The following is a 23218-nucleotide window of genomic DNA, read 5'->3' on the forward strand; positions in this document are numbered from 1 at the left end:
GAAAAGTAAAAAAGCAAAAACGGTGCAAAGTCAACAAAAAATTCTTCTCTCCTGAACAGTTTCCAGCGATATTGGTGAGAGCATGAGAAAGTCAGTGGGAATTGGGTGCCTAACTCCCTTAGGCTTCACTGAAAATCCCAGCCTTGGTTTTTAACCAGGCAATGCCCCTTTAAATGGCCAGGCTCTCAGTCCCACCCTCCATTCTTCCTGCTCGCAGGACGGCTCTTGCAACGGGCTGCAGCACTATGCCGCGCTGGGGCGTGACGTCATCGGCGCCACCTCGGTCAACCTGATGCCGTGCGACAGCCCCCAGGACGTGTACAGCGGAGTGGCCCGGCAGGTGAGATAGCGCCGGTAACCCTGGCAGGTCCCTACAGTTCACCCCTCTGCTCGGATCCACCGTGGAGCTGGTGGTCAGTATCCCTGAGCAGGATGGTGCAGTTCCTGTCCTCTGGGGGAAGAAGAGAGGCTGAGATAGATGGCACTATGCATGCAGCAGGCTCAGTAGACATCATCGGATTGGAATCCAGCGGTGGACTGTCCCTCTCTCCCCTAGAGGGAAGCACTGCTGTGGCCACAGTGAAAATCCCGCTGAGATTGTGCTAGAAGAGGGGAGGGTGTGATCACAGTAGACAGAGAAGGAGCTGTGACTGAGAAATCTCCAAGCCCTGAACCATCCCCATCCTGCTTCTCTCTGGGTTTCCACCATGTGCTGATGGGGATTTGGTGAGACAGGGTCTCCAAGCAGCAGGGAGATGCTCCACTTGAGTTGCTAGCACCTGGCCAGCACATAGATGGGGATTTCTCTTTCTTTTGGGCAACATGGGAAACTGATCTCCATGGCACATTCAGTCCTCGGCCTCTCTTCAGAGACTGGGGTTTTCTTGGCATGTTTTACAATATGAAATCGGCCTGCTGGGAACTGGACTGAGACCTGCCACATTCATTCCACACACAGAAATTATCCTTAGCTCTTATCTAGAGCTTTTCATCTGTGGATCACCAAGGTCAAGTATCATTATCCCTCAGTTTTCCGATGGGGAAACCGAGGCACAGAGAGCGGCTAACCCAAAGGGTCACTGACAGAGCCAGGAACAGAACCCTAGTCTCCCAAGGCCTGGTCCAGTGTTCAATCCACTTGGCTACACGGTGCACCTGACAGCCATTGGGTGCTGTGCCAGCACAGGGGGGCAAAAGCTCCGTATCACAATACCAGTGCCCTGAGCTGGTGTCTCTGTGGTCCAGAAGTTCCTCAGCTAGTGGCCTCTGTTATCCAGGGTGGCTGGCATGGGCCACAGTGTCTGTTGTGTGCATGGGGGATTCCTAGTGCAGACCGGTGGTCTTGGCTTGGTTTCTCCACAGTCTGTGTAGAGGGGGTGCAGCCCAGCTGGGCTTTGGGGCTCCCTCGATGACCCTATTCCTATCATAGAATATCAGGGTTGGAAGAGACCTCAGGAGAGTAGGCGGGTCTTGATTCAGCGGCGGCAGGATCATGGCATCTCCCCCTTTGTTCATCTCCACGCTGCCCTAGGTAGAAGAATTCCGGAAGCAGGATGCCCAGGAGGGCATGAAGGTTGCCCAGGTCCTGGACGGCTTCATCAGCCGCAAGGTGGTGAAGCAAACGGTGATGACAGTGGTGTATGGTGTCACCAGGTACGGAGGGAGGCTGCAGATCGAGAAGCGGCTCAAGGAGATCGACGGCTTCCCACAGGTATGACGTCCACCCCGGCTTCCCCTCTGTCCTGTCTGTGGCCGCTGCCACTGGTGCCTGGCTGAGTTTTGTGAAGTGCCTGTTTCCCTGTGGAGAGATTTCCCTTTTCCTCCTCCCTGGCGCTGCCCTACCTTCTGGGTCCTGCTAGGCTAGATCCAGGGCAGGGGGTTCAGTGAGTGGGGTGGAATGGGAGCCCCTTTCTCCGCCTTTCGCAGGACGGGGTGGATTCTTCAGTCAGGTGTATCCTGTCCCTTTGGTTTCCAGCATTGTCATCTGACATCCAGCCTCTCTGACAGTCATAGGCCTCAGCTGGTGTCTTGTACAGTAAGAGACTGTTCTGCTCCCTCTGGGGGTCGTATTGGCCCCCCTGAACTCCCAGATGTCTGTCTCTATGCAGCCTGCTGGTGCCTGGGCTGGGCTAACGGCATCTCCTGCAGAGCAGAGGGTTCCCCTCAGCACCTCTCAGTGGCTTGTAGTCCCTGTTACTTACACGGCCAGTAATGCAGCGCAGAGGCCGGCAGGGTGCCCAGTGACTTGGGCCTCCTCCCGTGGGAGAGGAGAGGCGTGTTAAGTGCCAGAGCTCAGCTTCCTCTCCACCCACTTGTCAGCCAGATCAGGGTTCAGATTCCCGGCTCCCCTGACTTGCAGCGAGATCTTGGGTCTCAGCTAGCCCAGGTGTGAAGACAGGTTCTGTGAGGCGGTAACCCTGGAGGGGAGGGAGACGCATTAGCAACGGCTCATCCCGGCTGTGGTCCTTCGGGTGAGAAGGCAGGCGTGCTTTCATCACAGGGACTCCCACTTCTCCCAAGGGGAGCCCCTCACCCTGCCTCTGATCCACACAGGAGTATATCTGGGAGGCGTCGCATTACCTCGTCCAGCAGGTGTTCAACAGCCTCAAGGAGATGTTCTCAGGGACTCGAGAGATCCAGGTAAGATCCCTGCTGCCTTTCTCCCTCTCTCTATCCTTCCTGCTTTTCCCCTCACTCCCCTCCTCTTCTGGCTTCCCTGTGTGCTGGGAAAGCAGCACCGCAGAGCTCCTGGGAGCGCTACAGGCAGGCTGGAGAACAGGAGAGGAGCGGGGTGGGGGGGGGGGGGGGGAGCCCCTAGAGATTGTCTCCTCCCATCACCCCGGGGAGTACAGCCCAATCTCTAATGCCAGCCCTGCTCAGGAAGTGAATCGGGACCACTGGATCTGGCATCTCAAGCAGCAGGTCTCTGTGGGATCCTAGCCCCACAGGAGCATTCCTGACTCCCATCCAGGTGGAATGACTCCCCTGGGGGATGGGGCTGGAGGGTGTTGTGCCATCCATGGTGGGTGGGGACATTATGGGGTGAATCTGTTCTTAGAACCCCTGGAGCCTCCAGGATTCGTGGCCCGCTGAGTCGGTGCTCTGTGGAAGCTGCTCACTCCAGTCTGTCCCTGCAGATCTGGCTGACAGAAAGCGCCCGGCTCATCGCCAAGTCCGGGAACACGGTGGAGTGGGTTACCCCCCTGGGCCTCCCCATCGTGCAGCCGTACCATCGGGCCAAGTCCACAGTGGTGAGTGCCAAGGGGAGCAGAGGTACCGGCAGCTTGTGAGCTGGGACCTGGGTATGGAACATGGGGGATCTAGATCGACGCCCTGCCAACCACCGCCCTGGACCGAGGGCATTAAGGGGCAGCATGGCGAAGTCTCCAGCCTGTGTATGTGTGTAGAACCTTGCTGTGCATGTGTGGGTACCATGCTGGGCAGGCTCCAGCCAGCGGGGGTGCTGAATCTAGTTGTGTTATACATACCCGTAGTACAGTGAAGTCTCCCGTAGGAGGGTTTGTGAGAGATGGGTATGGTGTCAGGCTGCTCTCTCTCCCCCCTTCCCACTGACTCACCAGGGTAATTAATCATTCGGACTCCCGGAGATGAGCCCAGCACGAGGCAGAGAAACAGGATGAGAAGTGGTTCCTAAGGGTTCATGTGACTCACTCTCGCTCCGGTGCCACACTCATCCTTGCTGATCCCCTTCCTCCTTCCCATAGTCAGTCTAGTCCTCTCAGCAGCTCTCTCCCTCCCGCTCCACCTGACTAATTCAGCAACTGAGATTCTTGGAGGTGGGAGGAGTTTGTCCCTGAGAGGAAGAGACCAGAGGGGGCTTGTATGAGCACTGACATGCAGGGATGAGTCAGCTCTGGGGCGAGGCCAACAGCGGAGCCAGCATCCTTGGGGGGCTGAAGGGTGAGTCAGCAGGATGAAGTCAGGATGGTATTTAAGAGTAGTGGAGCTGGCGAGTAACCATGGCTCCCCGAAGGCTCAATGACGAGATCCTCACATGGTGCCGACGTGGGCAATTTTCCGGCACATCAGCAGGGAAACACATTCCTGCTTGCCCAACTGCACACACACACACACACAATCTGCCCCATCTCCTAGCCACTGGCACACCACGTCCCAGCAGTTATGGGGCAGTTCAGGGCGGCCTGCTTGTCTCCAAGCCGCTGATTTGTTCTGCTGCATTTCACAGTTCTGCTGGTGAGATAAAGGCCTTTAAAGTCAGGGAGCCTGGGAGCCGGGGAGCCTAGTCGCCAGGCGCCTCCCGGGAGTCATGCTGGCCAGCAGGATGAAGGCTCTTGCCCACTTTCAAAGATCTGAAGTAGGCTATTCTAATCTGGCCATAGGCTCCCTGCCCTGGGAGCTGGCCGGACCAGTCCTGGTCCTAGGCTCTGCACAACGCATGCTCGGGGCCTATTGCTGGCATGAGCCGCTCTCCTAGGGTGGCGTGCCTGGGACTCTCTGGCAATGGGTGATTGTGTCTCTCTGCAGCTGAGTCCGGTCTCTGTATCTCTCCCTCTCTAGCTGAACAGCACCATGCAAACCCTGAGTCTGAACGTGCGCTTTGATGCCAACCAGTAAGTACCGGACTGCGAGTGCTCGGCGCAGAGTCTGTGTTCCTTTCCCCTCAGGCTGAGTGATTCCACCGCCTCGCCCTGGTGCAGCCTGGAGCTGGGGGAGCCCTCGCCTCCAGGCGGTTTGGAGAGAAAACCCTCCCATCAGCAGAGCTTGGCAGCTGAGCCCGCAGTAGGAGAGACAGGCACTGGTCAGGGCCGCTGCGGGTATTCACCCGCTCCTGCTTTCCTTACCTCGTGCTGCCCAGCAGGCGTAGGGGGTGGCAAGGGAGGAAGCTCCAGAGGGAATCCAGCAGCGTCCGTGGACAGCATTGGGGGTGCAGGGCCGTAGCACCCGGCGTGGGATTCCTGAAGAGGGCACATCTGCCACCTGCTCTCTTGTTTCCATGGGCCAGTGGGGGGGCAGCCCCTAGAGCTCCCGTCACCCCAGGGAATGCAGCCCAGGCTCCATCCCACCTGTGCTCTGCCCACTGTATCCCGTCCCCTCCGAGTGTGCAGTCCTGGCTGGCGTTACCCTGACAGCAGGTCCTGGGCACTCTGCCTCCCGCCTCTGGCCGTGGTGGGCAGCCAGGCCGTCTGACTGTTCCATGCTCTGCTGCAGGAAACCGGATACGGTGAAGCAGAAAAACGCCTTCCCGCCCAACTTCATCCACTCGCTGGACTCCACGCACATGATGCTGACGGCGCTGCACTGCCACAGGTAGGGCCGCCTCGGGGCATCCCTGGGGGTACTCTAGCACTGGTGGAGGCAAATCCGCAGGGTTGAGCTGCCCCTGCCGGGGTCCAGCCCTGCTCCTCCAGCTGGCAGCCCCTCCCCCCATGGGCCTGCGATCAGGGAGGCGCCGTGCCCAGGGCACTAGGCAGTGCCACAAGGGATGGCAGCTCACGGAGGCCCCTGTGCTGGTGCCAGCAAGAGGATTTGGTTTCCCGAGGCAGGGCCTGGGCTGACATCAGAGAAGAGGGAGAGTCTCTGCGGGCGACACCTGACCCAGCTGCTCTGCTGCCTTTCAGACGGGGCCTGACGTTTGTCTCGGTCCATGACTGCTACTGGACCCACGCACTGACTGTGGATGTCATGAACCAGGTAGAGCCCAGCTCCACCCCTGCGTGAGCAGAGCCTCTTTCACTGACCCAGCACGAGGGGGCTCAGCAGGTGCTGTCTGGCCCCTGTCCCTGGCTCTGAAAAGCGTCTCCTGCCTCCACCCCAATTACGTGGGTCTCCTTTCCCTCCCCACCCTGTAGTCTGATTGGCTGTTGGTGACCAAGGGGAAGCACCCTGCAAAAGACAGAGTGCCAAGATGGCACCTGCTGATGCCCCTCAGTCCCAACCCGCAGCCCCCAGCCCTGGGCTTTGCAGGCACGTAGCTCTGCCATTGCCCCTCGCTCGTCATGCACGGCCCTTCCTGGGGTGTTAGCCCCGGGCTTCCCTCCTTTCCCAGCCCTCGACCCGCAGCCCCCTGCCCCCAGCCTTGGGCTCCCCAGGCACATAGCTCTGCCATTGCCCCTCGCTCGTAATGCACGGCCCTTCCTGGGGTGTTAGCCCCAGGCTTCCTTCCAGCTCAGCTGACAGCCCTCGACCTGCAGCCCCTCGCTGTGCTCCGTGCTCTGCAGGTGCACCCCACCGTCAGCCCAGTGAGAATAGGTCTAAATGGAATTTGTCTTGGGGTGAGGGGGGTGCATGCTATTGTATTCCACTCACGTGTGACCTCCGTGCGCTGCCAGGTGTGTCGAGAGCAGTTTGTGGAGTTGCACAGCCAGCCCATTCTGCAGGATCTGTCCAGGTTCATGCTGCAGAAATATTGCACTCACTCTCTGTAAGTACCCAGCTCACCTGCCCTCTCGGGGGCTCCTTCAGGGGAACGTCCTTTGTTGATTGCGCTGTGTAAGTTACGCAGCCCCACAGCCTCCGGCTTGGAGTCTGTCCACAGTATCCTTCCTCCGGCTGCCTCTGGGCCGCTCTAGGACAAGGATGGCCCAGTGGTTAGCGAGCTAGGCTACAGCTAGCCTGGGTTCAATCCCCTGCTCTGCCACAGACTCCCCGTGTGACCTTGGGCATGTCTCTCTGGGCCTCAGCTCCCCATCTGCAAAGGAGCGGGAGATCACTGCCCTGCCTCAGAGGGGCTCTGAGTGCAGTTACTCTGTGAAGGTTGGCAGGTGCTCAGATACTCCAGCCAGATGGGGGCGGCTAGGCACCAATGACCGACACTGAGATAACATGGACCACAGGAAGATACTTAGATGCCCAAGCGGACACATAAGGAGAGTCTTATCTTGAAGCTGATCTGGTGGGTCCTTTGACACCGGGGACCTGTCACCGCCCCCTTGGCTCAGAGCCACGTGCCCACAGACTGCACAGGAGATGTGAGAGAGTCAGGCTGGGAGCAGGAAGGGTTCACGTTCCTGTTTAACGCCCCTTTTTGTCGTGGTGTTTTTTGACCCAGGGCTGAGTGGAGGGATAAGAAGTCCCTCGAACACAAGAAGCTGGTGGAGCTGCTGTCCAAGGTCCCTGAGACAGGTATTGTTATCCATCGTTGTTATGATGATAGTGCCTCCGGGCCACCCGTGAATGCTCGGCACTGGACCGGCACTTCCCTCTGGAGCTGGTTCCCAGGGGCGGCTCCCAGGCTTGAGTGATGGAATGAGCCGGCCCCCAACCCTTCCCCGGCAGTAGCCATGTTTCTGATGACCAGTGTCTTTGAGTTCATCCTGCAATGGGCAGGAGGAACCTACGAGACAGGGCATGGTGCTGTGCTTGGGGGGTGACAGGACAGAGGCTTGGTCTACGCCTTAAATGTAGGTTGACCTAGCTCCGGTGCTGGAGAGATGTAGCTAAGCCCCGGTGTAGATACAGCTAGGTCAATAGACGGATTCTTCCGTCAGCTAGCTACTGCCTCTCGGGGTGGGATAACCCTTTCTGTCGCTGCAGCAAGTGTCTGTAGAACAGTGGCAGGGCTGCAGTGGTGCCTGTGTAGTGCTGGTAGTGTAGACGCACCTTAGCCTGCCGGATCCTACTCAGGAGCTTGCTTGATCCCAGGGATTCGTCTCGCGCTGCCAGGAAGGCTGGGTGAGCATCACTATCTTCCCTGTGTCTGGCTGCCAGTCCCGCCCACCCCAGCAGAATCTCCTCCCGGTCCCCGTCGCGAGGCTGGAGTGGATGCACGGCTGGCTGCCCTGTGGATGGGAGAACCTGCACCCTGCCTCCCTGGAACTCCCCCGTGGGGCTTTGCTCCTCATAGCTAGGGGCACGGGCAGGAAGGCTGGCGCCTGTGGTTGAGGCGCTGGGCTGGGTCTCAGAAGATTTGGCTCAGTTCTTGGTTCCACCATGCACTCGCTGTGTGACCCTGGGCAAGTCGCTTCATCTCTGGGCTTCTGTAGCCACTCTGAAATGGGAATGGTACCCACAGCGTCCCCGTGGGTGGGGGAGAGACTGGTAAATATCAGGGGCTGCCGAGGTGCTCCGGCGATGGGGCCAGGAGAGTAGGTAGCTGGGTTCCCTATGACATATTAGACACATGTAAACCTTTTGGGTTCACCTAGAGCCACAGCAGGGCTTTCCTATTGTATGTTTTCTAGCACTCTGTCCAGTCTAGATGTAAACGTCCCAGGAGGGGACTCCTGCCCCATCCCTTGAGAGCTAATCCTGCAATCTGGGAGATCTCGAAGCATTTCCTGAGATGCCGTTTTCCCCTCTCAGTTCCGTCCTGTTGCCCCGTGCCAGCCTAAGGGATCGCTCTGCTTCCTTGGGGGGGGCATCTGCCAGTGGTTCTCAATTGAGCATGTTCCTCCGTTTCCCCTCCCCAGCGCCCCCCTTAGACAGAGTTTCGCTTGTTTCTTCTCCCCCTGGAAGCCAGTCTCCCCAGTGCCTTAATACGTCTTGTTGCTTTTCTCCAAACATTCGGATTTGCCACTAATGAGACATCGTACCAGGGATAGACATTAGGCGCATGGGATGGCGATTGCCGAGATGCGGCTGATACTCATGCTGCGGGAGTAAGGCAATTCGTTTAGTTCCCTTAATCCCTAGGTGGGCATCTCATATGGGTCGCATGCGTCTCTCTACATTTTCCAAGTCTCCACAAGAGAAGGTGGGAGAAAGTAGCACTGCCGCTTGCTGTTACACAGCTGCCACCCACTGCCCCCAGAGGTGGCTGCATTTCAGTGGCGGGTGAAGCCTTCCTTTTGGGATGACTCTTAACTCAGCCATTGCTGAGGGAGCCCTGGCGATCAGGCAGGACTGGTTTTTACTGCGCGCGGGGCAGACACGCTGCTGCAGTTCTCAGGTGCCCCGAGAGCTGCAATCAGACCCGAGTTTTCGAAGGATGAGTTGCCTTCATCTGTGCAGGTCCCCTCTCTGCCCTGGTAGGACATAACCCCCCGCACAGCAAGCTGCCTTTGGCTCCCACCCTGGCATCCAACTTGCCGTGCGAGCCCAGACCAGCTGCAGAGCAGAACCTAACTAGCTTGTATAGATAATCAGAAGTCACCAAGCAAACGGCCCTTGTCCTGACCCACTGTCTGTCCCTCACTGGTTCTTCAGCAAGGCCTGGTCCACGCAAAGCTAGAAGCATCCTTGCCCTGGTACTGAAGCCATCCAGCATTGCACCCACCACAGCCTAGGAGGGGGGATAACATGTCCTGGGGTGGGCGTTCTAGCTCCTCCTCCTCCCCCCCCCCGCTAACCCTCTGCCCCAGGGAATGTGTCCGCCCACAATGGGCCGGTCAGTAGGAGGGGTCCTGTGAGTAGGGTGGGCCCCCTGGGGTGGGGTCAGGGAGAGTCGGGCTGATTGCAGCAAAGGGGTTGCAATATGTCTCTTGCTGCTCACTCCTCCCTGGAGTGGGGGGCTCGTGCTGAGTTTGGGGGGCGACGGGGTGTAACCTAGAATTTAAGGCTGCAAGGGCCAATGGGATCGTCTAATCTGAGTGCCTGCATAACACGAGTCAGAGAAGCTCACCCAGTGCTTCCTGCATCCAGCCCGTATCTTGTGGTTAAGCCAGAGCACGTAGTTGAATCCTGTCCCCTAGAATGCTAAGAGATGCCCCCAGTCTCCTACCTGTGCAGCCCCTGCGCTGACCTTCCCTCTGCTCCCTCTTCCCCTCCAGGTGACTTTGACCTGCAGAAGGTGAAGGAATCTACTTATTTCTTTAGCTGAAACGGACCTCGAGCAAGGCCCTGGACTGTCTATCGAACACTGGCTAATTGGACAAGAGGTGCCAGCCAGCTGAGTCCAGGATGGGACCTGGCTCACAGCACCCCCCATAGAGAACAAGGGGAGACTGTCTCCAGCACCTCGTCCTGGGGGCACAGCAGACAGCTGGCCTAGCGCAATTCCCACAGGGGCTGTGTCGGCCCCTCCGCTGTGGAAATGGACCCTGCCTGGAAGTAGGAGCATGTGGCTTCACTAGGAAGCAGGATCTCTGCTTTCCCTTGTGCCGGGGGGGCGTGGCACTGCCTTCGTATGGTTCTCGCCAGCCCAGCTCACCCGCTCCTCCCTCTGTGCAGAGCTGGAGATCCCCGGCGTCTAGGAATCGCTGACGCTCACCCAAAGATGAAGTTGCTTTGTTCACCTAGAGCCTCTGGCCCCAAACTGAGGTGGAAGGCAAGGGGCTGATTGGGGACTGGCGTTCCCTGCGACCTCAGCCTCACACAGCAAGGGGCCCCTGTTTGCTGCGGGTAACTCAGGTGCTCTAGGCCAATCGACCTGGCCTTTCACCCCCGCTCACTACCCCATGCGTCCGGGGAGGAGGGCATCCTGCAGATGGAGCCCTCCAGGCCTGGCTTTGAACACCATCTAGGTCACCCCCACCCACGCCAGGCCGCAGCGCTGTCGGTCTGCGGAGTGAAGGGGGCCGTGGGTCTAGGATCCCGGTGAGACACCTCTCTTCACTGGACTCCTGCGCCAATAGCTCTAATGGTGCCTTTGCGGGCTAGCCGAGCGAGCCAGAGAACTCCTCCAGGGACAGCAGCATCCTACAACCAAAGGCCCCAGAGTGCTTTAGGATTCTTGGCCAATAAGCTGCTGAATAACCACTTGCCTGGGGAGTGAGAACCTGCCCGTCTCTGCAGCTGCGTAGGACTTGGCTGGGGTTGCCTGCGGTGCGGCACTCAGCCCCTCACTCTGTTTCTGTTCCTTTTCTCTAGCAGAGTGAAGGGGGGAGACGCGCCTCCCCAGGGTAGTGATTATTCTGCACTGGGGGAAGCCAGTCACTACTGGAGTCCAGAGGAGCCTCTCGTACTGATTCACCCTCTCTCCCTGGTACGCGGAGTCCTTCACTGGGCGCTTTCCAGCGGGGTCTCGTTTTCTGGGATATTGAAGATTCGGCTGCACGGTCTCCGGTGGGGCGGGCGGAGCACCGTACATTAAAGCCCTTTGAAACATCTCCTGTTGGGGCTGCTCTTTTAGCAAGTGTGGTTGTATTCTGGTGGCGTCTAGAGGCCCCCGCTGAGTTCAGGGCTGGTTGGGCCCGTCCCTGCACTGAAGAGCTGACAGGGTCAGTGGAAGAGAGAGAGGGTGGCAGGGGAAACTGAGGCACAGAGCAGGGAGATCAGTGGCAGGAATATAGAACCCAGGGCTCCTGACTCCCAGTCTGCTACCCTATCGCTGGGCTGCTCTGCAGACAGCATTGTGTGGCAGGTGTACCGTCTACTGCAGGGGTGGCCAGCCTGAGCCTGAGAAGGAGCCAGAATTTATCACTGTACATTGTCAAAGAGCTGTAATAATACATCAGCATCGGCTCCACTGCCCCACTCCCACCACCTCTGGCCCAGCAGCAGCCCCTCCGTTCAGTGCCTCCCCCTCCCTCCCCGCACCTCCGGATCAGCTGTTACCCGGTGTGCGGGAGGGGGAAGGGCATGGCAGGCTCAGGGGAGGGGGCAGGGCTATGGCAGAGCCAGGGGCTGAGCAGTGAGCCCCCCCGGGCACATTGCAAAGTTGGCGCCTGTAGCTCCAGCCCCCGAGTCGGTGCCTGTACAGGGAGCCGTATGTTAAATCTGAAGAGCCACAGGTGGGCCGCCCCCGATCTACTGCAGGGGTGTGTACCCCTAGGGGCTGCCTTTACCAAGCAGTGACTGACTCAGCAGGGGTAAGGAACCCAGCCAAGACCCCTTTCTGCTGCCGCGGAAGGTACCTTGTGGCTAGACGTGAATCTGGGCTTTGGGCCTGATTCTCAGTTACACCAAGGCCTCTTCCCGCTTACCTCAGCAACCTCAGGGGGCCTTAAAGGGTCATTACACCTGCAGCCTGAGTGGCTTCAGACTCTGAGATTGAGGCCTGTTGCCTCCAGTATCTGCTGACGGTTTGGGGCATCGGTTCAGCACAAACCAGAGGGGAAAGCGCCACCTCCCGTGGCACCTGGCTGTTCCTTGGAGGTCTCCCATCCAGTCCCCTTGCGCCCCCGTCCTGGGGAGGTTGAACTCAGCGCAGTCTGACAGCAGCATGACAGGCCTCCACTTTCAACCCGTCCCTCTGCCGGGCCTCTGATGAGTTGGTCAGTGATGTTTCACAAGGTCCCAGTCCTCACATGTCCCTTTTCCAGGGGCACCCTGCCCTTGTCACCGCTGGTCTGGTGCAGGCAGCTCGCTGACAGACCCTAGCTTGGCTGCTGCTTAATTTCCTTGCTCTTAATCGACCTGGAGTTACTTTGGGTTTTTTTCTCCTTTTCCTCCAAAAGCCACAAGCCATCTGCCTTTTAATGCCCTTCAAGTCTGGCTTTACAGGTGTGCGGTTTTGAGCTAATTAAGAGATTTGCACCTGTTGCTAATAACACCAGCAGCTCCACTTCCAATTGGCCTTAGATTCTGCCTAAGCTTCTAGGGGGGTTAATGAGGGATGGGTCCTGCTCTTTGGGATTCGAAAAAGGAATAAGCCCTTGAGAGAACAAGACTGTGCACAGAGACAGTAGTGAGTGTTCTGGAAGGGGATGTAAGTACTCATGCTTCAGGGCTCAAGCCTACCTCTAACGGTGGGTCAGGAGGATCCTGGGGGCTGATTATTCTGTAACTGGCTACTACTTGCACCTGCCTCTGAATCAGCTAATCTTGGCCATTTTTGGCTCTATAGCTCAGTTTGAGCATTGGCCTGCTAAACCCAGGGTTGTGAGCTCAATCCTTGAGGGGGCCATATGGGGATGGGTCCCCCTTTTGAGCAGCAGATGACCTTCTGAGGTCCCTTCCAACCGTAATAATCTCTGATTCCTGGTCTGCTCCAGAGGACAGTTCCTCTCGTAATCCGTGTGTTAACCTCTCCCATGATGACCAGCAGTGGGTGCACTTCGTCTGCAGGCCTGGCAGAGGCTGGTGAGAAACCACGTTGTAGGATGCAGCTGCCCCTTGCCCAGGGAGGGGAGCAGGTTGCCAGCTTGATGCTTACAGGCGAGAAGCTGAGTGTCTGGGAATCAGTCTGCTCCTCAGCTGCGCAAGCAGCCGTGCGTGGAGATCGGAGTGATGGAGGGCTGTTCTGTTTGTTCTTTGGCTGGCGTGTTTGAGCCGGGGGGGGCCCTGCAGATTGCAGCCAGCAGCCGGAGCTCGGCATCGCAGCAGGCTGCAGTGAAAGGGAGCCGCCGATGACTGTGCTGGGTGCACTCAGCATGAATCTTGGGGGTGGAGGGGACTGCATGAGGAAATGAAGGGCAAACACAGATGCCAGCATGGAGGTGGCAGGAGAGCCCAGCTGGAGGGTAGGCGTGGGGGGCCTCTCCCCTTCCGTTCTATGGAGAAAGCTAAAGTTACTGGTGGGGGACCAGCTCCTGAATGGCTCTCCCCCTCAAAGGATGTGTGACTGAGCACATCTCCTCTCCTAAGGGTATTTCTGTATCTGGCTGGCCGCCCTCCCCAGCTGAGTGACGCACGCCCTTTGCTGCCCTCAGCCCTGCTTGGGCCTGTTTGCGGCTGGCACGGATCCCTCCCTGGGGCCATGGTAGTGGGATGCGGAGGGTATCGCTTCTCAGCCAGCTGCGTGAACCTGGCTGGGGGCAGTCATGGCTGCTGTGGGACGTGGCTTTGATGCTCTGGGCTGCAGTAAGCTGGTGGGCTCCTTAGGCCCCAAGTCGCACCACCTACCTTGGTGAGCAGCGGGGACTAGACGTCCCCAGTCAAGAGCAACCAGGGGCTTAGGTCCCAAAGCCCTGGGAAGTCATTGGAAAGTCTCCAGCTGGCGCTGGTGAGCTTTGGATCAGGCCTGGAGGCAGGAAGCTGTACGGGGCGAGGGGAGTGTGCGCTGCAGGGGAGGCGAAGACTTTCTCACGCTCTCCCTCCTAGCTTAGCAGCCTCGTTGCTCTTTGCACCTTGGAAATGGGCCTTTTCCAGGGCTGATCCCAAAACCAGCCAAGGGCCAGGGATCTCGGCTCATCAGAGGCCCGGCAGAGGGACGGGTTGAAAGTGGAGGCCTGTCATGCTGCAGTCAGACTGCGCTGAGCTCAACCTCCCCAGGATGGGGGCGGTGAGGAGACTGGATGGGAGACCTTCAAGGAACAGCCAGGTGCCGCGGGAGGTGGCGCTTTCTCTTCTGGTTTGTGCTGAACAGATGCCCCAAACCGTCGTGCGAGGTTTTTTTTCCCTTGAAGCAGTTGGTTCTGATTCCAAGCCCAGTAGCCGTTAGCATGAGGCTGTGAATTGTGCGGGCTGGGGAGGGGCAGTTGAAGTCTTGGGTTTAATTGTATCTATCTTGGAGGCTCAGAAATGCTCCATGGACTGACTCTGTAAGAAGGACTCCACTGCGAGTAAATTGCAGCCCATGCTGGGGTGGGATGCGGCAACATTAGGCCATGAGGGAAGGATCACTCCTCTGATTGACAGCATAGCAGGGAGATGTCTAGGGCTGCAGAGCATCATTAGTCCAGCCGGGGTTCAGCCAGGACATGACGGTGATTGGGGGCAGGGGCCGTGGGCAGCCGGAGCCTTGGTCTTAGAAATCCCAGGCTTGAGTGCACTGGGGGCTCTGCTGGGAATGGATCAGGGCTGAAGGGGGGGAAATAGCGAATGCGTGGCAGCATCGCAAGCCGGGAGGCGGGAGCTGGCCAAGGGAAAGGTCCCATTGCTGAGAGCCAGTTCACCAGCTCGCAGGACTCAGGCTACGGCTGTTTCATTGCGGTGTAGACTTCCGGGCTTGGGACCCTCGCACCACCCGGGGTCCTACCACCTGTGCTCCAGCCCAATCCCCTGGACATGTGCCCTGCAATGAGACAGCCCCTTAGTCTTCAGCTGCAGTGGAGACATGCCCTCCATGTCACTTTGGGTGCGTCACTTCATCTCCCACAGGGCCCTGCCAAATTCACAGGCCATTGTGGTCAATGTCACGGCCACAGGATTTTAAAAGTCATAAATAACTGAAATCATGTAATTTATATCTGAAATTTCATGGTATAGTAATTATAGGGGTCCTGACCCAAAAAAAGAATTGGGGTGGGGGGTCGCGGTACTGCTACCCTTACTTCCGTGCTGCTGCTGCTGATGGTGGCGCTGCCATCAGAGCTGGGCTCCCAGCCAGCCGCTGCCACTCTCCAGCTGCCCAGCTTTGAAGTCAGCACATAAGTAAGGGTGGCAATACTGCAGCCCCCCTAAAATAAGCTTGTGACACACACACCCCCCACACACAATGCCCTTTTGGGTCAGGATCCCCAATTTGAGAGAGGCTGGTCTCCCTTGTGACCTCTGTATAGTAGAGGGTAAAAGCACACGAAAGACCAGATTTCATGGTCCATGACGTGTTTTTCATGGCTGTGACTTTGGTAGGGCCCTGTCCATGCCACCTCCCTTCTTCCAGGGGGTGGGCGGGTGGGTGTCGCTGACTGTGCACAGCTCACCCCTGTGATGCTAGGGGCCAGATCAGCACCCGGGTAAGCAGCAGGAGCAAAGGCCTCTTGGAACAAGCTCTGTGCTTGGCAAGGGCGGTGCCCTTCCAACCCCCATGCATCACCCTCCTGGGATCATGACTGGCTCTCTAGTGCCTCCTTTTTCTGCAGCAGCCCCAGGGGTGCGAGAGGATCTGGTGCAAATGACTGAACCTGTGAGCTGATGAGACAGTGGGAGCAAGGTCGCCGCCTTCCTGAAATGCTCGGCGTTCCTGTATCTGACAAATGAAGTTAAGTTTTAATTATTTACGATCCTTCTGCGTCTCCCGGCAAGTGTTTTGTAGCATGTTTTGTCACAGGAAGGGAGATGAAACCTCCCTGTCGTGCGCTCTTGTTCAGTCATAGCTCACATAGGTTGAGGGAGGGAGATGATGAGCTGAGCAAGATTCTGCTGCAGTGGGAAGGAAAGTGACTAGTGAAACTCCGTCTTACTTTTGTCCCCGCCCCCCAGTTATGGGGTGCTGAAGGGAGACAAGTTTTGGGTGTAGCAATGACTAGGACTCTAATTTGTTGTTAATTACCCTATGGTCCCCACCAGAATTGTTCCCTTGCCACACAGGTAAGTATCCCTGTCTCCATGTTACAGGTGGGGAAACTGAGGCACAGAGCATCCCAGTGACTTGCCCAAGGAGTCAGTACGAGACTGGGGGAATTGACCCTGGCTCCTCTGAATGATGGCTAAGTGCCTCGGTAGCTGGCAGCTTCATTTCAAAGCTGGTTATTCTAGTTCAAATTCCAGCTGGGATCTGACAGTCTGGCTGTGGCCATCATGTTCTGCTTCTAAGATCTGCAGCCAGGCCAGAGCTCTGAGCTGCGTGAGGAAGGGGGATGGGTGTATCAATACAGCCCACTGGATAGGAGGTGAGGCTGTGGAGTAAGACGGTGAGATGGTTTTATATTTGTCACTTTTCTGGCTGGAACTGCCTCTTGAAAGGAAAACGCCCCCAGTGAAATCTCTTCTGAGCTGAGCGGGTACCTGTGAGTCACACCAGTCTACCTACCCACCCAGGATCACGCTTTCCCCTGCCACGCTCCTGCGCTGGGAGCAATTCCCCACCCATAGCATTAGCCTCTCGGTGCCAGGTACCAAGGAATCTTTTCTCTTCCCCCCCCTGCACTGTCCTCTGGGAGGCAGAGTGGAACCTCACTAATCCCTGCGCCCCCTAATTCACACACAGACTGACCAGCAAACAGGAGAGACTGTGTGTTCTCCAGGACAGCCGCTTTTGCGTTGCTCTGGTAGCATCAAGGGCCCTTAAAGTGGGTGGAAATGACCCCGAGATGATCTCATGCCCAGAGGTCATCCCCAGCTGACCCACAACAGGTGCTGGCCCTACTCCCAGCCTCTGGTGTAGCGGGTGCATTGGGGGCATGGGCAGAGGCTGTGCGCTGTGGTTATTCTCTGCTTCCCAGGGGAACATAGGCTGCAGATGACAGCAGCCCCAAGGCTGCTCTTGTTTACGCTAGGGGCTGGGTGGAGACCTGCCCAGCTCCAAAAGATGGGGAGCACAGAGGTTCAGGGACAGGGTAACAGACTAGCCTCCATTGCTCTTGGGGAGAGCCTGGATTTGTCAGGTGTCAGCTCGCAGTGGCCAGGGCCTCCCCAGTGCTGAGCCCACAGTGCCTGAACCAGGTGGTTTGCTCGGGATGTGGTGACGCGTCATGAATAATTGAATGAACCTGGGCTTGCCAAATAACCAAACAAAGTACATTCCAGGCGCCATTAGTCCGGCTGGTCTTATGCTAATGGTTCGCCTGCCCTAGCCCGGTCGAGCGCAGTGGCGCGCCTGTTCGGGAGTGGGCACTGGCAGTGGTTTTCTGGTTGTTTTTTTCCAAAGCCCCAGACGGTGTCAGCTGTTGGGCCCCGCTGCTGCTGCTGTGATGGTTCCTTTCCTCTGAAGTGCTGCCCCTGCCCTCACTAGCTACTCATGGGCTGGGGTGCAGAGCTGGGCACTGCCGTGCCCCCTCCTGCTGTGGGAAATGTGTGAGGCCTGGGGCTGGGGTGGGGGAACCAAGACTGGAAATAAATGTTTAAGGATGAGAGTAATTAACCCCTGGGACCATGGGGTGGGGCAGCTTTGCCATCTCTGCTACTTTTCAGCTCAAGATTGACTGTTTGTCTAAACGCTCTGCTCCAGGTGTTGTGTGTGGGCCGGTCTCTGGCCCAGGCCATACAGGAGGTCAGCCTAGATGAGCAGGAAAGGAGGCAGAAGTGGGAGTCAGGACTCCTGGGTTCTGTTCCTGACACTGGGTGAATGTGGTCTAGTAGTTAGAGCAGGGAGGCGACTTGGGCCTCTGGACTCCTGTGTTCTCTTCCCTGCACTGGGGGTGGGGGGATAACGGGAGCTAGTTTTCTATTCCCAGCTCTGTGTCCTACTTTGGAGCCCTCGAGCAAGACACGTCCCCTCCTTCATCCTGCCTTGGTGCAGGATGACCTAGCGAGGTGCCTTTCACGCCTCCATTTCTATGAGGCTCTCTGCCTCAGTTTCTCCATCTGCAACATGGGGCTAAAATCCTTGTGAACTGTCATTAACGCCGGGGAAAGGTGTTGGCCTTCTATGGCAGGTGCTGGAGAAGGGGAGGACGTTGTGTGACAGGCAACACGATGGCTGGGGGGTTACAGTGAGCCAACCCCCCCCCCAGCATGGAACAGCCTTGTTTGCTTCACCACTGTGGGCCGGGAAGCTGTGAGACAGTGTCTCTTCTGCAGCCCAGAAGGATGCTGACTCCTCCGCCAGGGTGGGGCTGGCCCTTCAGGTGATCAACCAAAGGCCTGAGCTGCTTCTGAGGCCGGGGTCCCATTTCCCAGCACTCTGTGAGTGTTGGGGGGTGGGGGGGGCTTGTTCCACAGTGCTGTTGTCTCCCTGGCTGCATGCCCCATGTGGCAGGAGAGATGTTCGCCTTCTGCGCAGCAGAGCTGCCCTTGGAACGACCTTGCAGCTGAGCCGCATGGAAGCTGCTGCAGCCTCTGGCAAGTTCTGCGCACTGATGCTGCTTCTGCAGCTGGCTGGACTCGGATGAGGGAAGGGGCTATTAAACCACAGACCTGCATGGATCCCGCGGGCTGGGAGGAGGGGGGAGAGTCGAGTGTCACAGTGTGCACGGGCCTGGATATTAATTACCTTCCCTGGCAGAGATAACGCAGCCTGCTAAAAGCTGGGGGAGCAGAGCTGTGCGTGGGGGGAGAGGATAAAGGACCCACCAAAGCAAGTGGGTGTTAATAAGCCCGAGAAGCCATTAGGAGCAAGAGCCACGTTAATCACCCTTCACTTCCTCAGGCCAGAGATTGCAGCTGCTTCTCTGTTTTTGTTTTTTTTCCTGTCCTGCTGGAAGAACCAAATTGAACAAGATGGGAGGAGGGTCAGACTAGTCCCCCAGCTTTTCTCAAGGGGGGGGGAAATGGGCTCACCTTGCTGGGATCCCCACTGGAGACGGGTGCATTTGTCTTTGGAGATGCACGTCCAGGAATTAAGGCTCAACTTTCCTTTGCCCTGGCGATGCCATGGACTCCCCCACCAGCTGGCCACTGCCTTCGTGCTGGTTGGCGTTAACCCCCCCCCCCCAATGTGCCAAGAGGCTGCTTGGAAGAAGGGGTGTGGCTGCCATTCTCGGCTGAGTTTACAGTTTGGGTCAGTGGCTCTCAGCACCCCTATGATACAAACAGTTCCTGCACCCTGGCAAGTAGGTGCCTGGGTCATAGGATCTGAGGGATGCATGTCTGGCCTGGGCTATGGAGGAGTCAGCCTAGGCATCACCCCTGGCCTTGGCAGCTAGGAGCTGCGGTCTACAGGAGGGGGTGAAACTGGCCTGCGTAGGTGGAGGATAAAGGAGATCTTGGACCAGTGGGGACTAAACCAAATGCCGATGTTGCAACAGGCACAGCTGCTCGGTGCAAAGAGCAGCACCAGCGCTTCGTACCACGGCTGCATGAGCCACCCTGGGGCTTTCTTTAGATTCAAAAATCCTCAAACAGAGTCTGTTTAACATCTCCACTTGGCAAAAGAGCTGGAGAGGCGGTCCCAGCTGGCCCTGGCTTCTGAGAGCATAGCCTACCAGGCCGGTGCCTGAGAGGGGCCAGGCCAGGAGTAGCTAGGAGCTCCTTCCCTGCTCCATGCAGCACCTCCTGCCGGGAAAGGCTGCAATTGGGGCTGCTCCTCTGCAGAGCTGGAGCACCATGCTGGACTGGGAGCAATGGCTTTGAGCTGCACTTGGAGGTGGGCAGGGTGGGAAGTGTTGCAGCAGGCCTGGGGGGAGGAGAGGGATTGGAAAGGGGGTAGAAGATAGAGAGAAGTAGGGGTAGCCGGCTGGAGTGGAGTCAAGGAGAGGCCAGGGAGGAGAAGGCCCATGCGAAGGTGACGGGCAGCAGTGAAAAGAGACGGACTCTGGCGTAGCTCTGCCAGTGCTGTCAAGTTTATTGCACAGGATGGTCTGGATGAAAAAAAGGTGGATTCTCCACCGGAAACAGCCGCCAGTGCCAGTGCCACAAGCCAGCCGTCTCCTTAGCTACGGGGCGCTTGGAGTGGCTTTTGTCACCCTGCGGTCCGTTATCAGTTATACATTCACCATGAAAGGCGCAAGGATGCTAGGAATACAGGCATTAGCATACACAGCACACCTGCCTCTGCCTTAGAAAAGGTACCGGCTACACATTAGCATCATCAGGATATTAGGAAGTAGTATCGATAATAAGAAACCCGTTGGTCCGCTCCTTGCCTTGTCCGCTGTGGATCAGATGTCGAGGATTAAAGCAAGAACCCCTCATCGCCGGCCAGGCGTGACACAAATACTACTCACCAGGCCCAGGGGTTGTGCTGCCCCCCAGCCCCAGCTTTTCGCTCCGTCCCCCATCTCATCAGTGCCAGGACAGGGCTTGCTTTCCACCAAACCTCTGCCAGGAGGTCACAGCCCCTGCGGGCTGCAGCCTGCCACGCCAGCTTTTGCTTTTGAAAACACTTAAAATGGCCATCTGTGCCCCCCCCCCCAGCGTCGTCCTAAGGGAACTGTGCATAAAAAATTCACGCACGAAGCACCAACGCACCCGTGCAACAAACTCAAATCGAAGGCGAGAAAAGCACTAAAAGGACCATCCCCTTCCTCAAAGCTCAACTCCTGCTGGACTAGAAAACCAGACACTCTTCCTGCAACGCCAAAGTCAATCCCAGCCCTTTGCCCCCGATGTTAAGAAACCTCCCTGGACTGTGCTCTTCAGATCCCCTTTAAGGGGAGAAAAATTAGCACCTGCTTCTGCTCAGCTGAACTGACCTGAGTCTGAGATTTCGGGGAACATGTACCGTGGGGAGCCTTCACAAAATGCAGTCGGATGGGTACCCCCTGGCTCTAAGGAGGGGAGAGCTGGGCTGGTTACTGGGCAACCCGGCAGCAAGTCCCTGTTCGCTCTCCATTCTGCAGCTTCCCTCCCCGCAGCGCCTTACCTGGGAGGAATCCAGGTAACCCAAGAGATTGGGTGGCGCGAGCCCCTTCTCCCCCAGACTGAGCTGGCTTTGGCAGGCTGGCCCCTACCGCAGCGGTGCCGCTGAGCCCAGCACCAGGGTGGCAGAACACGTTTAGGGGCCCTGGCATCAGGGGCGTGGGTGGGGCAAGACCTGGTGCCTCTGCTGTTGGGAGCCAGATATAGGCTGATTGAGTGAAGCTGCGCGGTCAGTTCTGTCTCTGCTAGGGAGGCTAGGCTAGGGAAAGGAGCAGCCCTGTTACCTCTCGGGGGGGGGGGGAATCAGTGAGTATGAGATCTTCCCGCTACCAGCCCCAGGCTGTGGCAGCTGAATTCCAGTCCTGTACATGGAGAGCAGGAGGGAGAGACACACCCCCACACACCCAGGGCTAATTCCGGTCCTCAGCCAGCTTCTGCTCCCCCCCAACCCCTGCCTTCCAGATGCAGAAAGTGAGGCACCTCCCCACATCTGCAGACGCACACGGGACGAAAGACGCACCCAGCAGGCCCAATGGCGAGACACAGACAGACACATGCAGACACCACAGACACTGGGTGGCACTAAACACTGCGAGGCAGCTGGAAGGGTAGGGGCAGCTGGTCCTGGCAAGACGTGGCAATCCCCCCCCCCACACACACACACACACTCCTTGCTCTTCAGCTACAGCGAGGGGCCCAAGCTGACAAGTTCAGACCCAAGTTCTCCCAAGTTGGGTGTTTGGCTGTGAAGGGTGGGTGGGGGCGGTCATTTGACCTTGCCTCTAATGCTGTCCCCTTGGCTGGTGTAGCCCCCCAGCTGAGGGGCTGAGTGGAGGTGGGGGCCCACTGCCAACGTGCTCTGGATTCATCAACAACAAAACCCTAGCCTAATTTCCTTTCTTACTAAGCTAACAGGGATTTTGCTCCCCCCAGCACCACGGAAGCTCGCTCGGGAATTAGCTTTTGGAGAACGAAGCAGGAGCCCCCGCTGAAAGGGGCTTTGCTCCTGCACCCCACACACAGCCCCAGCATCCTGCAGGCCAGGGGCCATGCTAGGGGCTGAGTAGTATTTGTGTCTGCTGGCTTATTGCAGTGATGAGGGTGGCAGGAGGGAACAGACCACGTTCGCCGAGCCCAGCGCTTTCCGTTTCAATATTGCACTTGAAAAACAAACAGCCGCCCAGGTTGCAAAGTGGCAATGTCAAAAGGGGGCAGCCACCCCCGGAGATGGTGCCCACCACCCCTCTGCTCTGCCAGGAGTTCCCAGAGCCAACCCTCCCCTCTTCGCATCCCCGACCCCCTCCTGCCCAGGGCTCACTTACCTCTCACAGAGGCTGGTATGTGAATTGATGGCACTTCAGGGACAGCAAGGAAGGGATCCAGATGCAGATCCTGCCAGGGGCTGAGCACATGGCTCTCCCGTCTATGACGGCTGCAGTCCAGCATCCTGGAGGGGGCGTGTGGGGCCCATTGATAGAGAGAGATCAGGGCAAGTTTTCCCTAGGACCCTGGACCCTCCCATGGGAGAGGGGGTGTTGGTGCCCACGAGGGCTGGTGCCAGGCTTTCAACTGTCCTCAGTGCGCGTCCTGTTGACTGCAGGAGCCAGCTAGGATGGAGGCGCCAAGCAGCTGTGCCCTGGGAAGGTGAGGAGAGGGGACAGCAGAGCGTAGGGATGCTAATAATTAATAATACTTTGCCCATCTCTGTTGCAAGGTCTCAAAGCACTTTAGTTCCCAACCCCTTGTGCTGTGACGTAAGTATTATCATCTCCATTTTACAGATGGGGAAACCGAGGCACAGAGAGGTGAGGAGACTTGCCCAAAGCCACACAGCGAGTTGGGCCAGAGCCAGGGACTCGAACGCCTGGTCCCTCACTCTGCCCGTGAAATTATGTGGGGTGAGGATGGGAGAAGAAGGGAAAGGGGAGGGGTGTTGAGCAGCTTGACGTTGATTTTTTCTATTTAAAACATAGAAAAGACTCAGCGAGCGAGATGGGAACGGGGCCTCCCCTCCCCAGGCTAGGTAGCAGAGCCTGGAGGCTGCTCCTTGGAACACAGCGAGGGAGGTGGAGGCAAAGGCATGGGGGGGGGGCTGATGGGACCCGGGGGGGACCCAGGCTGGAAGTGGGGTTAGGGATTGCACTAGCTCCTGGGGGAAAGAGATCCCCTCCTCTCTGCCTCTGATGCCAAGTGGGGGGAGATGAGGTGAGGTGCTTGGGGGAGAACAGAGAGGGGAGTGGGGACGAGGCAAGGCGCTTGGGGGAGAGCAGAGAGGGGAGTGGGGACGAGGCAAGGCGCTGGGGGGGAACACAGGGGGGTGAGGACGAGGTGAGGTGCTTGGGGGGGAACACAGGGG

At 57.8% G+C, this 23218-nt stretch overlaps 1 protein-coding gene across 1 annotated transcript in view; it reads left to right on the forward strand.

The window, feature by feature from the left end:
- POLRMT (RNA polymerase mitochondrial) overlaps window positions 1-10967 on the forward strand; it is a 32522-nt gene extending 21555 nt beyond the window's left edge. The window contains exons 12-21 of the mRNA XM_030540253.1: window positions 218-340; window positions 1532-1711; window positions 2554-2640; window positions 3138-3251; window positions 4540-4592; window positions 5191-5289; window positions 5601-5673; window positions 6312-6403; window positions 7031-7104; window positions 9690-10967. Of these exons, the coding sequence (XP_030396113.1) occupies window positions 218-340; window positions 1532-1711; window positions 2554-2640; window positions 3138-3251; window positions 4540-4592; window positions 5191-5289; window positions 5601-5673; window positions 6312-6403; window positions 7031-7104; window positions 9690-9739 (945 nt within the window). The 3' untranslated portion in view covers window positions 9740-10967. The remainder of the gene's footprint in view (window positions 1-217; window positions 341-1531; window positions 1712-2553; window positions 2641-3137; window positions 3252-4539; window positions 4593-5190; window positions 5290-5600; window positions 5674-6311; window positions 6404-7030; window positions 7105-9689) is intronic.
- Window positions 10968-23218: the final 12251 nt, after the last annotated feature.

The sequence above is a fragment of the Gopherus evgoodei genome, chromosome 22, assembly GCF_007399415.2.
Source record: "Gopherus evgoodei ecotype Sinaloan lineage chromosome 22, rGopEvg1_v1.p, whole genome shotgun sequence".
Classification (NCBI taxonomy): domain Eukaryota; kingdom Metazoa; phylum Chordata; order Testudines; family Testudinidae; genus Gopherus; species Gopherus evgoodei.